The 13,619-nt window shown below is 53.5% G+C and overlaps 2 protein-coding genes across 2 annotated transcripts; both read left to right on the top strand.

Annotated features, from left to right (window-relative positions):
* The first annotated feature begins 2,031 nt into the window (after positions 1 to 2,031).
* CUNH19orf84 (chromosome unknown C19orf84 homolog) lies at positions 2,032 to 4,039 on the top strand. Its single transcript, XM_007957590.1, has 2 exons — positions 2,032 to 2,066; positions 3,499 to 4,039. Exons 1-2 carry the CDS (start codon positions 2,032 to 2,034, stop codon positions 4,037 to 4,039), a joined length of 576 nt encoding a protein of 191 aa, XP_007955781.1.
* Positions 4,040 to 5,559: 1,520 nt separating this feature from the next.
* On the top strand, positions 5,560 to 11,173 carry LOC103211611 (lens fiber membrane intrinsic protein). The gene is made up of 4 exons (XM_007957589.2): positions 5,560 to 5,734; positions 9,730 to 9,879; positions 10,740 to 10,874; positions 11,112 to 11,173. Exons 1-4 carry the CDS (start codon positions 5,560 to 5,562, stop codon positions 11,171 to 11,173), a joined length of 522 nt encoding a protein of 173 aa, XP_007955780.1.
* Positions 11,174 to 13,619: the final 2,446 nt, after the last annotated feature.

The raw sequence follows: 13,619 nt of genomic DNA, 5'->3' as shown, positions 1-13,619 counted from the left end.
AGTTGGTTCTGACGTGTCCACCCCGTGAGTGTAGGACTGCTCCATACGGTTTTAAGGACTGTGACCTTTTGGGAGCAAACTGCCCGGCCTGTCTCCCAGGGCACCGCTGCGTGGTTCTAACTGCCAACCTTAGAGCTTGTTGTTGTTGTTGTTGTTATGTGCCGTCGAGTCAAACCCGACTCATAGCGACCCCTCCTTGGGTTTCCGAGGCAGTATCACTACGGAAGTAGGATTGCCCAACCTTCCTTCCGAGGAGTGGCTGGTGGGTTTGAACCGCCAGCCGTCTGGTTAGCAGGCAAGCGTCTTAGCCACTATGCTACCAGAGCTCCCGAGCTAGCAGTCCAGCTTCTGACTGTTTGGGCCACCCCACGTCCAGTGGGTTTCGACTCCTAACAACCCTATGCAACAGAAGGAAACACTGCCCTGTCCTGTGCCATTCACATTGCTGTGTGGGAGCCCATAGTTGCAGCCAGTGTAGGGAAACCCTGTAGCACTTCTACTCTGTAGACCTGGCGTCGCCTTGAGTCTGAATCCACAACAGCAACAGGTTTCTTTTATTACTGTTAATGCATTGCCTGGACCCCTCCCAAAGCATGAGTGTTTCATGAACATACGGGTGCATCTATTGAGCCCATGGCTGGATCCTCAGTGGCCAGCCAGGTCCGTGGTGGGCACAGAGCAAATACAGCTTAAAGAAATGGACATAAGAATGACCGTTAGCCAAGGGACTGGCAGACCATGCGATCCTCAGCCTAGCTGACCATGAGACCGGCTACCACTGTCAACCACTGGGAAAGGGATCAGCGCAGGAGATCCTGGATAGAGTGGGAGAACAAGGTGGAATAAAACGCAAAATTATCTAAAAAAAAAAAAAAAAAAAAAAAAGACCAGGTTTGCTGGTCTGATAGAGCCTGGTGGAACCCCTGAGACTATGGCCCCTAGCTACGCTTCAGGCCTGGAACTGAACTCACTTCTGTGGCTTCCAGCCAAGCAACAGACAGGCACAGGGAGTGAATATTTCCATCAGGTAGATACACTCCTTGGAGCGCTCAATGGATCGATGGTGGGAACACGGAGGAAGTGGGCGCAGAGCTGTTACACTGTGGGGCACTGCAGTCGATGCTATGCAACGAAACGTGTCTGCACTGCTGTACGGAGAATGCATTTGCTCTGTAAACTCACCCAATCCCAATAAAAAAATTTTAGTAACAAAAGAATGACTATTAAGACTCAGAATAGACTCCACCTGCACACAAGAATGACGATCCCTGTCATTAAAACACTTCAAGTACCACTTACCGTAAATAGGTCTGGTTTACTGAGAGTACCTGGGGTCCGGCTTTTTGTGCCTCCTACGTCATACTGGACATCCTTTAAACCCCCAAGAATCTAGAAGGCGTGCAATATTTGCCCAAATTCTCAAATAGGGAAACTGAGGCAAGCGGCTAGAAGGGCCTAAGGGCACGAGAAAGTCCAGCCCCTAAAACTCCCAGCCCAGCTGCTATCCCCTCGGTCCTAGGGGGTGTCCAAATGTCCCGACGTCCCAGCTGAAATGTCTGTTTAACCCTCAAGAAGCAAGCTTTGGAGATGAACACTATCAGCCCCTACTGAGGGCGCGACCAGGAATAAAGACAGAACAAGACGCGGGGGGGGGGGGGCAGGGGGGGGAACACTGCCAAAAAAAAAAAAATGCATCGACCCGGGTCACCTGAGTTTTGTCTATTTCACTGCATATAAATTATATTTCAATTAAATGTATTTGGAAAAAAAAAAAAAAAGGAAGAGGGGTCCCGGGGTGGGGCTCCCGGGTCTGAGGGAGGAGGGGGCTGTGTCCAGGATCCCAGGGTCTCAGGCCACGGCTGGGGTCCCCGCCCCCCAACTCTGCGGGAGGCCCTGCACGCTCGCTGGCCAAGCCACGCCTGTTCCTGAGTCGCGCCCAAGTCCCGCCCACTTTCTTCGCGAACCCTCCCGGTCCTGGGCCCTGCGGAGATTAGAAGGTCCCAGAAGAGACTGCGGACGCCTCCCGAGACGATGGAAGAGCAGAAGGATGGGGCTGAGCCCGAGGGGTGAGCGAGAGAACGAATTCCCTGGAGAGGGGCAGAGCCCCAGAGAGAGGGCGACAGAGACCCCGAGAAGGAGGGCGAGGGAGACCCAGGCAGAGGGGTACAGACCCAGAGAGAGATTGAGGGGAGACGGAGTCCTTGAGGACCTCAGGATCTAGCTCAGCAGAGAGGAGCTAGATTGACAGAGACGGGGGTCGAGCTAGAAACACGTTGGTTCGCTGACACTGAGAAGGTTTGTCAACCAGGAGTAGCGCAGACGCCAGGCACGTGGTCAGCTGCCCTCGGGTGGGTCCCAACCCCTGACGGTCCCGTGGTGTCAGAGCACAACTGTGCTTCGCAGGGTTTTCAGTGGCTGATTGTTTGGAACTAGATTGCCAGGCCTTGACTCCGAGGCACCTTTGGGTGGACGTGGGTTGGCAGCCACGGGTGATAACTGTCTAGTGCCCAGGAACACCCAGGAACATCCATAGGACTGGAGAAACAATAGCAGTTGTCCACGTGTATTAAGTGCTGACCAGACAGTGCCTCTTAGCACAGCTGCATGTTTGAGCCTACCTAAAGCCATGTATGAATATAAAAAAGTAAGGTTCAGGGTGGGAGAATGCTGTTTCCAGTCACACGGTAAGTGAGGCAGCCTAGAACCTGAGCAGATTCCTTTCTGATACCGAAATCACGACAGCGGTGTCTGCCTCTCTGTGGAAAAGGAAAATAGGGAAAGGAGGAGGATATGGAGTGTGTGGCTCATTGTCTGCATGAACAACTGCCTCCTTGACCATGAACTGGACGGTTCCCAGCTATGACTTCTGAACATTTTGATCAAAGATTCTAGAGACAAATCATGATCAAAAGGGGGGAAAATGCAGAGCAGAATTTCACATCTTCATAGGCTCCAGATTTTTCTGGAGCCACTGAGGGCTGGATGAACCCCCTGAAACTATTATCCTGTGATAATCTTTAAACCTGAAACCAAAAAGATCCCCTGAAGTCTTCCAAACCAGAGAGTAGTTTAGCTTCACTAGTACAGAACGCCTGTCTTGAGCATTGCGCTGTTCTAAGATCACGCTCTGTGAGATCAAATGGACAACAGCAACTTGAAAGGTTAGAGGGGAACCGTAGGGGGCAGGGAGTTGATGTGAACAGGGTGAGGGTGGCTGCACAGCTCAAACAATGTCCCTGGTGTCACTGAGTTGTACATGTGGAAACTGCTGGATTGGGGTGTGTACAACGTCAACAGCAACAAAAATAAGACATAGAAAAAGAAAGAGAAACAAACAGAAGTCCGGGGCGGGGGCAGGAGAGTTCGAGGTGGACACAGAAGTCATGTTGGAGAGAGATGTGCTCCCGGAAGAGACAAAAGCATTGAGGCAGCCCAGGGAAAAATACAGACATGGGGAGACCCCCCACAACCTGTCCTCTTACTATCTTCTTTTTCTAGGAACAGCCTGCCCCCAACATCACCTGGGACTGAGAGGAGCCCCCCAGCGCCCTTCCCAACCCTGCTACCCTCGTTCCTGGGCACCCCAGATCCAGCCCACCTGGGGCTCCCCGAGAGCCTTGCCTCTGTCACTGTCCCCATCCGGCTGGACGCCCTCTCCTACCTCCTGCACAGCGCCCTGCTGGGGGCCTACAGCCTTCAACAGTCCCTGCCCTCTTGCCCCTGCTCTCCCGAGGCCTGCTGCACCCAGCCTGGGCCAGCCAAGAGGCCATCCTGGAGGCGTGGGGGGTGCCAAGTCCAGCACAGGCCGGGCCAGGGCCGGGGCCAGCGGCAGTGGGGATGTGGAAGAGCCGGGCAGCCCAAGAGGGGCTGGGCGAGGGGCTCTGAGGCCGGCCCTAAGGCCCCACTGATGACGTCACCACCAGCACCACCAGCACCACCACTGCCGTCACCTGCTCAGGACGGGAGAAAGGAAGTCCGAGGTCGGGAAGCAGCCCTGGGCGCGCCTCCTGGTGCTGAGGACTGGGAGTCTGAATACTAAGAGCTGGGGGGTCCCACACTCCCGCCCCCGGGAGGGCCTCTCCTGGCCATCTAGTCCCCTCGGAGATACCCCTGGAAATCGTCTACTCCCACCCCACCCCCAGAATACCTGTAGCCTCAAGAGTGGGTTCTGAGTCACCTGGACCTGACTTAGGATCCCAAGCCAGACAACATCCCTCCCTGAGCCTCGTACCCAAACCCACGCTGTCCTCTTCACGGCCTCAGCCCCCTCCCATCCCCCACTGTAACTGTGGCTCCAACCTCATCCTCAGCCCCAACATCACCCCCAACCTCACCTCCAGCCCCATGCCCACCTACCTCTCCAACCCCCCTCCCATCCCCAGTCCATCTCCAACCCAATTCCTAGGCCCCAACCCACCCTCATTTCCAACTTTGTTACCCTCACCCCCTACCTGAGGCCAACCCCGTCTTCATCTCTCACTGCGTCCTAACCGCCAGCCCCCAACTCAGTCCTGTCCCGAACCCCAGCCACAGCTCACGCTCCGACTTCAACCTCGTTCTCACCCCACCCCCACCTGTGACATTCCCCAGGGCTCCACTCCACAAAGAACCCTGTTGGCGGAGTAGATAGGGTCACCTTCATTTCCCCACCCTGTTTCCCGCCCCTTAAGATAGGGAGCTCTGGTTAAACAATAAATAAATGGATGACTGTCCCCATATCCTGTGTGTGTGTGCATTTATGTGTATGGTGTGCGCACAGCTCAGGCTAACCTCATGGGTGCTATGAGCAAGGCTTGTGAAAGGGCGGTAGGGTGGTGGGAGGGTCACACAGAGAGGCCCGTAGGGCCAGGGGCTGGGTCCCTACTTCAGCGAATTCCATTTGGTATCTTTGCCACCACTGCATTTCTGCCTGCTGGAAGCTTCTATGCTGTGGGACCATTGTCTGGGGCGGCTTAAGGGATTTGGGGGACTCAGTGGGAGACGAGAGGCCGGTGAGGAGAGACCTGGCTCGGCTCAGTCTGCACGGAGGGGCTGCGGCAGGCAGAGGGCTCCGGGCAGGCTCTGCCGCTCAGGTAAGAACCAGGCATGGAACCTGCAGTCCCCTCCTCCTTCAGGACCTGGGAGTGCCCCACCCCCAGCCTCGCCCTTCCCCACGACCCAGGAATCCAGACCCCCAGCCCCATCACCCCCTCCCCCGGGACCTAGGGTACCAGACCCTCAGCCCTGTTTTCCCTCAGGACCCAGGACCCAGACCCCCAGCTCCATCTCCCAGGAATCTGGTGGCCCAGCTTCCAGCCCTGTCCTTCCGCCAGGAGCCAAGAAGCCAGCTGCCAGACCCCAGTCACCTTCTTTCCTAGGACCCAGGATTTGCAATCGTCAGCCCCTTCCTTTCCTAGGGGCACAGGAGCCCAAGCCCCCAGCTCCCACCTCCCCGAGGATGCAGGGATTCAGGACCCCAAGGACCCGGTCTCTCAGCATCCAGCCTTCTCCGGCCCCTTCCTCCACCAGAACCCAGGGGTCCAGCTCCCAATGCCTCTCTCCGCATCCCCGCAGGTCACCATGTACAGCTTCATGGGTGGCGGCCTCTTCTGCGCCTGGGTGGGGACGATCCTCCTGGTGGTGGCCACAGCGACGGACCACTGGATGCAGTACCGGCTGTCGGGGTCCTTCGCCCACCAGGGCTTGTGGCGGTATTGCCTGGGCAGCAAGTGCTACCTGCAGACAGAGAGCATCGGTGAGGCCCCAGGGCGGGGTCTCGGGCATACCTGGGCTCCTAGGTCAGAACCTGCCACTCAGAAGCCCACCCACTCTTCAGGTGGACCAGCCCAAGGTCACTCAGCATGCAGTGAGCAGAACTGGGGTTCCAGTGCTATTTTCTAGTGCAATTATAGGGGGGTTAGGGGTTAAAAGGGAGGCCTGCTGGTGCAGTGGTTAAAACATTTGACTGCTAACTGAAAGGTCAGTGGTTGGAACTCACCAACTGCTCCTGGGGGGAGAGAAGATGAGGCAGTTATCTTCTATAAACATTGACAACCTTGGAGACCCAGTAGTGCATTTCCACTCTGTCCTCTAGGGGCGCTGTGAGTCAGAATCAACTACATGGCAGTGGGTGTGGTTTGGGCTCTGCTTCTGTGAAGATTGACAACCTTGGAGACCCTGTGGGCAGTTCCACTCTGTTCTCTAGGGGCGCTGTGAGTCAGAATCAACTCCACAGCAATGGGTGTGGTTTGGGCTTTGCTTCCATAAATATTGACAGCCTTGTAGACCCTGTGGGACAGTTCCACTTCGTCCTCTAGGAGCACTGTGAGTTGGAATGGACTTTATAGCAGTGGCTTTAGGGGTTAAATAGAGAGAAGTGGCATTTCTTGGGCACCTACTAGGTGTCAAGGGCTGCCCTGAGTGATGAAAATGGCTAAGCACTGGGCTGCTAACCAAAAGGTTGGGAGTTTGCATCCACCCAGAGGCGCCTCAGAAGATCTACTTCCAGAAGGTCACGGCCTTGAAAACCCTGTGGAGCCCGGCTCTACCCTGACATATGTGGGGTTGTGATGAGTCAGACTCCAGGGCAGCTGCTTTGTCTTTTCTTTTTTTAGTAGGTGTCAGGCAGAGCAGCTGGGGGCTGAGGTTGTAAGAATAGCAATTTCTACGTATTTCCTATGTGTCAGAACTGTGTTAGCTACCAAGGTGTGTGGCGGGGTGGGTATGTGTTTGCGTGTGAAGAAAGAATAACCAAAAACCAAAACCAATTGCAGTGGAGTCCATTCTGACCCACAGCGCCCCTAGAGGCCAGAGTGGAACTGCACCACAGGGTCTCCAAGGCTGTCAATCTTTATAAGGCTGTAATCTTCCTCGGAAGGATGATTGTGCAATCTGCTTCTTTAGAGATACCACCTCGGAAGCCCAGGGAGGGGTCGCTATGAGTCGAATTGACTCGACAGCAGTGAGTTTGGGTTTCTTTTGGAGTCTTTATGGAAGCCGACTGCCACATCTTTCTCCTGTGGACTGGCTTATGGGCTCTTTCTGTTCACATCCATGCACTCTAACCAAAAAAAAAAAAAAAATCCTATTTTCCCAAACAAGATCACATTCACAGGTACAGAGGTAAGACTTCGACACAGCTTGTTGGTCTGCTCCCACTCACAGAGACCCCAGGCACCACAGAACAAACACTGCCCCACCCTGCACCATTCTCCCATTTGCTGCTTTGTTTGAGCCCGTTGTTGCAGCCACTGTGTCAGTCCATCTCATTAAGAGTCTTCCTCTTTTTCCATGACCCTCTACCGAGCACGATGTCCTTCTCCAGGGACCAGTCCCCCCTGATAACATGCCCAAAGTACGAGAGACAATGTCTCACTACCCTCACTTCCAAGGAGCATGCTGGCTAGCTCTTCCAAGAAAGGTTTGTCCTTTCTTCTAGCAGTCTACGGTCTATTCAATAGTCAACATGTCTTTAGGATACAATTAAATGCATAACACTGCCCATGACAACTGTCCCACCTGACCATGGTTAGCTGGATGTGAGCAGTGATTGTCCCCTTCAAATAGGGTGTATCAGCCATTAAGGAGACATCTGCACAGGGAAGGTGTTCTCTAAAGATGGGGCCGGGAGGCAGTCATGCGGTGACGCTGGCACGTGAGACCCACACATGCAGGTTCCTGCCGCCCCCGCCTCAGCCTGCTGCCTCCCCCCAGCCAGAGCTCCTCCCTGTATCTGCAACTGCCTGTATCTGCAACCTCCTGGGCCTTTGGGGATTCCATTCTTGCATCAGCACAACTGTAGGAACAAACAGGCTATTGCGTACAGCCAGTAGGTTCTCCAGACTTCCAACCGCCCAGACATCCATGGAGAAATAGCCAGGAAATTTCACACCCGAAGGCTCACCCAAGTCAAAAGACCACATTTTGCAAAGATGCAAGACTTTGACTTTTTCCAGGGCAAGGTCCAAGTTCTGTGCAAGGTGTATAGTCATCCTGGGTGCTCCAAGAAACAGGACAGCTAAGTGGTTAAGAGCGTGGGCTTTGGAGCTCGGGCTTCAAACCCCATTCTCTCCCAGTCCTATTGCTTACTATGGGACCTTGGGCATGTCACTTCATCTTTTTGAGCCTCAGTTTTCTCATGTGGAAAATGAGCATAAAAATAGTACTTACACAGTAGGGCTCTTGGAAGGAATGAATAGCAACTATGTGCATGGCACATAGTTGGTAGCTGCTAAAAGGAAGATGAGAAACCCAAGACCAAACCCATTACTGTTGAGTCCATTCTGACCCACAGCGCCCCTAGAGGACAGAGTGGAACTGCACCGCAGGGTTTCCAAGCCTGTTAAATCTTCACAGAAGCAAAGCCCAAACCACACCCACTGCCGTGGAGTCGATTCTGACTCACAGCGCCCCTAGAGGACAGAGTGGAACTGCACCGCAGGGTTTCCAAGCCTGTTAAATCTTCACAGAAGCAAAGCCCAAACCACACCCACTGCCGTGGAGTCGATTCTGACTCACAGTGCCCCTAGAGGACAGAGTGGAACTGCACCACAGGGTCTCCAAGGCTGTCAATCTTTAACAGGCTGCCTCATCTTTCTCCCACAGAGCGGCTGGTGGGTTTGAACAATCACCTTTTGGATTGCAGCTGAGGGCTTTAACCCTGCACCACCAGGCCTTCCTAATGGAAGAGGAGCTGATGATGCTGCTGTTCCCAGGGCACCTCCCAAGGGGCCAGCACTGAACTCCACACAGAGAAGAAAGGTCCCTTGAGCTCAATCCTCAATTGAACTAGCGCATTGTACCAATAGCGCTAGTTCACCGAGCACCTGTTAGGTATCTGAGGAGCAGCTCTGGTGGAGCAGGGGGTAAGGCATTGGTTTGCTAACCAGAAGGCTGGCAGTTCAAACCCACTTGCTGCTTCATGGGAGGAAGATGAGGCAATCTACTTCCCTGAAGACTGACAGCCTTGGAGAACCCAATGGGGGTTGCTATGAGTTGGAACGGACGTGATGGCAGTGGGTTTGGTTTGGGTTGTGAACCAGATAATAGGTGCTGCGGGTACATCAGTGAAGGGGACCGACTAATAGTGGGATACAACAGACAGAAACAAGTTAAAACTAAATAACTAGGACGTTTTCAGATCTGGGCAAGTGGTAGGAAAGACATGAAAACGGGCAATGTGGGAGATCAGTGTTTGGCAGGAGGATGTGGACAATCTCCATCCATCCATCCATCCATTCATTCATCCATTCATCTATCCATTCATCCATTCAACCACAAACATCTCCTGAGGTCTGTGTGTAAACCACACATGTGCTGGGAGTATTAGAGATGTCTTCAGGTTGAAAGGTTTTTGTCAGGCCCAATTGAGTCGAATTTTGACTCATAGCAATTCACGTGAGAGAGTAGAACTACCTCATAGGGTCTCCTAGGCCGCCATCTTTTTCTGGAGCAGATTCCTAGATCTTTCTCCCACGGAGCTCCTGGGTGGGTTTGAACTGCCAACCTTTCAGTTGCAGGGAGAGATAGACAAAGAGAGTGACTCTCCAGAGGAGGTGAGGAGTGAAGGCATGCTTCCTAGAGGAGGGACTTAGGAGTGGGCTTTGGAGGATGAGTAGGAGTTTTCCAGGTGAGGTGAGGGAGGAGCCGGGTCAGGGCTGTACAGGGGGGACAGGTGTTCTCACCCCAGAAGTAGCAGCGTTCGCCCCTGAGGACAGGGGAGACGCGGGGTGGTCCTGTGTGTTCCCGCAGCGTACTGGAACGCCACCCGGGCCTTCATGATCCTGTCCGTCCTGTGCGCCACCTCCGGCATCATCTTGGGCATTCTGGCCTTCGCTCAGCAGCCCGCCTTCACCCGCCTGTCCCGGCCCTTCTCCGCGGGCATCATGTTTTTCACCTCCAGTGAGTGGGTCCACCCTAACCCTAACCTTTTCCCTGTCCCCACTCCCAACTCCCTGCCCATCTCTAACCCACAATAAATCACCTCCCCCAACCCACTTGCACCTCCCATTCCTCTTCACTCCCACTTTCCACTCCACCGCCGCCCTAATTCCAGCCCCACACCAACTACAACGTCCCGTTGATGACCAACTCCAACCCTACAACATCCCTCGCCAACTCCATTGCCCACTCCCTGTTACTCCTGATGTCAACTCCACCCCCATCCTCACCTCTAACCATATCCCCATGTATTCAGTGTGTTGTTGTTGTTGTTATGTTCCGTCGAGTCAAACCCGACTCATAGTGACCCCTCCTTGGGTTTCTGAGACAGTATCACTACGGAAGTAGATTGCCCAACCTTCTTTCCGAGAGGAGTGGCTGGTGGGTTTGAACCGCCAGCCGCCTGGTTAGCAGGCAAGTGTCTTAGCCACTATGCTACCAGAGCTCCCATCCAGTGTGTTACTTCACACTTTTTCTCAATCCCATTCCACCATCTCCAATTCCCTCCACTCCACCTCCAACTCCAGCCCTATCCCCATCCTCACCCTCTCTCATCCCTACTCATTCTCACTCCCACCTCCACCCCACTCCAGTCCCAATCCGCCGCCAACACCATGCCTATATCTAACTCCAGCCGAACCCATCCCCACCTCAACCCTGTTCCCTACTCATCAGTTACTCCCACTTTCAGCTCCAACCCCATCCTCAGCTCTAATCTTGCCCTGACCCCTTTACCCAATCTCATCCCATCCTTTTTCCCATCTCCAACCCTCTACCTACCTCCAACCCCACCATCCTTACTCCCGTCTCTCTCTCCCCAGCCCTTTTCATTCTGTTGGCCTTGGCCATTTACACTGGAGTCACCGTCACCTTCCTCGGCCGCCGCTTCGGAGACTGGCGCTTTTCCTGGTCCTACATCCTGGGCTGGGTGGCCCTGCTCATGACCTTCTTCGCAGGTACTGAGGCAGGAGGGAAACGAAAGGTCACTGTCTGGGGCAGACAGGGCAGGACTTCGGGGGATGAAATGATAGGGTCTCCCACACAGGTCCCACAGCACTGAGTCCAAAGGCAGATTCCAGGACAGAGGAGCCCGTGAGGGCCTTTGGGCGCCAAGGGAGAGAAGGGGTGGTGGCAGGGACCTCTTGGGGTGGGAGCAGGGGTCAAGGAATCAACTGGGATCTCTTCTCACACAGGGACTTTCTACATGTGTGCGTACCGAATGCACGAATGCCAACGCATGTCCACTCCCCGCTGAGCCCAAATATACCCCCAACTTCACCTGCAAGTTAAGAGGTCACTGACAAGGAGAGGGAGGGTCTAGGGTCCTGGATTCCTGGTTCCCGGGGGGATGATGGAGCTCGGTCCTGTTCTCAGGGTGGAGGGACCCTGACTCCTGGGTCCTACAGTGGGAGGAAGAAGAATGTGGCCTTGTAGGGCAGAGTGGAGACAATCCAAGACTCACCCACCAAGGGGATGTTAGTGAAATGGAATGTGCAGTAGAACGATTTTTGGGGAATCTAATAAAAATGATATGAAACTACTAACGTGTGAATCTCTGAGGGGCTGGGAGAGGAGAAATACGTGTGAGTGTGGTGGGCAGTGTATTAGACTGGGTTCCCTAGAGAAACAGAAACCAGCAAAGCTTATATATAGCTATAGATATAGATATAGATATAGATATAGATATAGATAGACAGACAGAAAGAGAGAGAGAGAGAAATTTATTTTAGGAAAATGGCTCACACAAGTATAGAAGCCGGCAAGGCCAAAGTCCCTGGATCAAATGTCAAGCTGGAGGCTTTTCCCGGCTCCTGCAACTGCAGGGGCCAAGAAGCTCAAAGCTGGCAGGCAGTACACCAGCTGTTGACTCCAACGAATGATGAATCCAAGATCTCCAGGCCGAACGGTGGACTGCTCACTCACGGACAGATGTAGGCAGCACAACAGAATCCCGATCCACAGAAGAGTGTCTCTCTTCCCAGGATGTCCCTGGATATCCTGGAAGCAGGCCACATCCCTAGAGAAACTCCCCTTGAGCAGATTGGCCACTCAGAACACAGTCATCCAATCCCATCATGGGAACACCCACACAGAACTGGGGCCCAGCCAAGTTGACACACAGCTCCAACTATCACAGGCAGGTTGGGGAGAGATGCTGTATTTTAGCAGCTGGACCTTCTCAGTTCCTGTAGGGACGGGGGGCAGAGATAAGTCACACAGTCCCTGCCCAGGGGTAGCTTAGACTCTGGTTGCCAGATTCGGAGCAGCTGATGTGCAGGGTAATAAAATACCAAAGCACACCTGCTATTGAATCGATTCTGACTCGTGGGGACTCCACATGTTTCAGAGCGGAACTATGGCTTCCACTGGAGATGAAATAGTAGAAAGAGGGCTTTCTCTGGCTGGTTTTTTGAAAGGAGATCATAGGTCTTTCTTCCAAGGGGCTCTGGGTGGATTTCGACGGCCAATGTTTCACTGGAGGGAAACACTTAACACTTGAATCACCTAGAGACTCCAAAGGGCCTCATCGAGGATAATGTTGTTGTTGTTGTTGTTATGTGCCGTTGAGTCGGCCCTGACTCATAGAGACCCCTCCTTGGGTTTCCAAGGCAGTATCACTACGGAAGTAGATTGCCCAACCTTCCTTCCGGGGAGTGGCTGGTGGGTTTGAACCGTCAGCTTTCTGGTTAGCAGTCAAGTGTCTTAGCCACTATGCTACCAGAGCTCCCATCATCGAGGATAATAGGGTAAATTAAAAGATCTGTGGAAATATAACCTCCCTGCCCACCCACCAAGGAGCTCTGGTGGCGCGGTGGCTAAAACGTGCAGCTGCTGACCAAAAGGCCGGTGCTTTGAAACCACCAGCTGCTCTGTGGAAGCAAGATTGAGGTACTCGGCTTCCATAAAGATTGAGGCCCTTGGAAACCCTTTAGGGCTGTTCTCCTCTGTCCTCCAGGGGCGCTGTGAGTTGGAATCAACTCAGTGGCAACAGGTTTGGTTTCAGTTAATCATAACATAAGACCATTTAGCTAGGTCAGTTTTAATATTTACTGTTGTTGTTCTTATGTGCGGTCGAGTCGGACTCAACTCATAGAGACCCCTCCTTGGGTTTCCGAGGCGGTATCACTACGGAAGTAGATTGTCCAACTTTCCTTCCGAGGAGTGGCTGGTGGGTTTGAACTGCCAGTTAGCAGTCAAGTGCCTTAGGTGCTACGCTACCAGAGCTCCCAGAATATTTACTAGAACCTACAAATCCAAAGAAGAGCTCATGCTTTTGAGTTGTGGTGTTGGCGAAGAATGCTGGAAGTCCCATGGACTGCCAGAAGAACTCACAGGTCTGTCCTGGAGGAAGTGCAGCCGGAATGCTCCTTGGAAGTGAGAATGGCCAGACTTCATCTCACCTACTTTGGTCATGTGGTCAGAAGAGACCATTTGCTGGAGAAGGATGTCATGCTTGGTAAAGTGGAGGGCCAACGAAGAGGGGGAAGGCCCTCATCTTGATGCATTGACACAGTGGCTGTCGTAATGGGCTCAGGTGCAGCAAGGATTGTAAGGCCGACCGGGGCTGGGCGGGGTTTCGCTCTGTTGCACACGGGGTCACTGTGAGTGGGAGCTGACTGGACGGCACCTGACAACAACAGCACACTAATCAACGTTACAGCCGTGGAGGCTCACTCTCCAGAAATAATATTTATTGGCGT

Source organism: Orycteropus afer, unplaced genomic scaffold (genome assembly GCF_000298275.1).
Source record: "Orycteropus afer afer isolate SDZICR_OR568_19922 unplaced genomic scaffold, OryAfe1.0 scaffold00765, whole genome shotgun sequence".
NCBI classification, from domain to species: domain Eukaryota; kingdom Metazoa; phylum Chordata; class Mammalia; order Tubulidentata; family Orycteropodidae; genus Orycteropus; species Orycteropus afer.
Note: the sequence above shows the minus strand (reverse complement) of the source record. Positions and strands in the feature narration are given on the sequence as shown.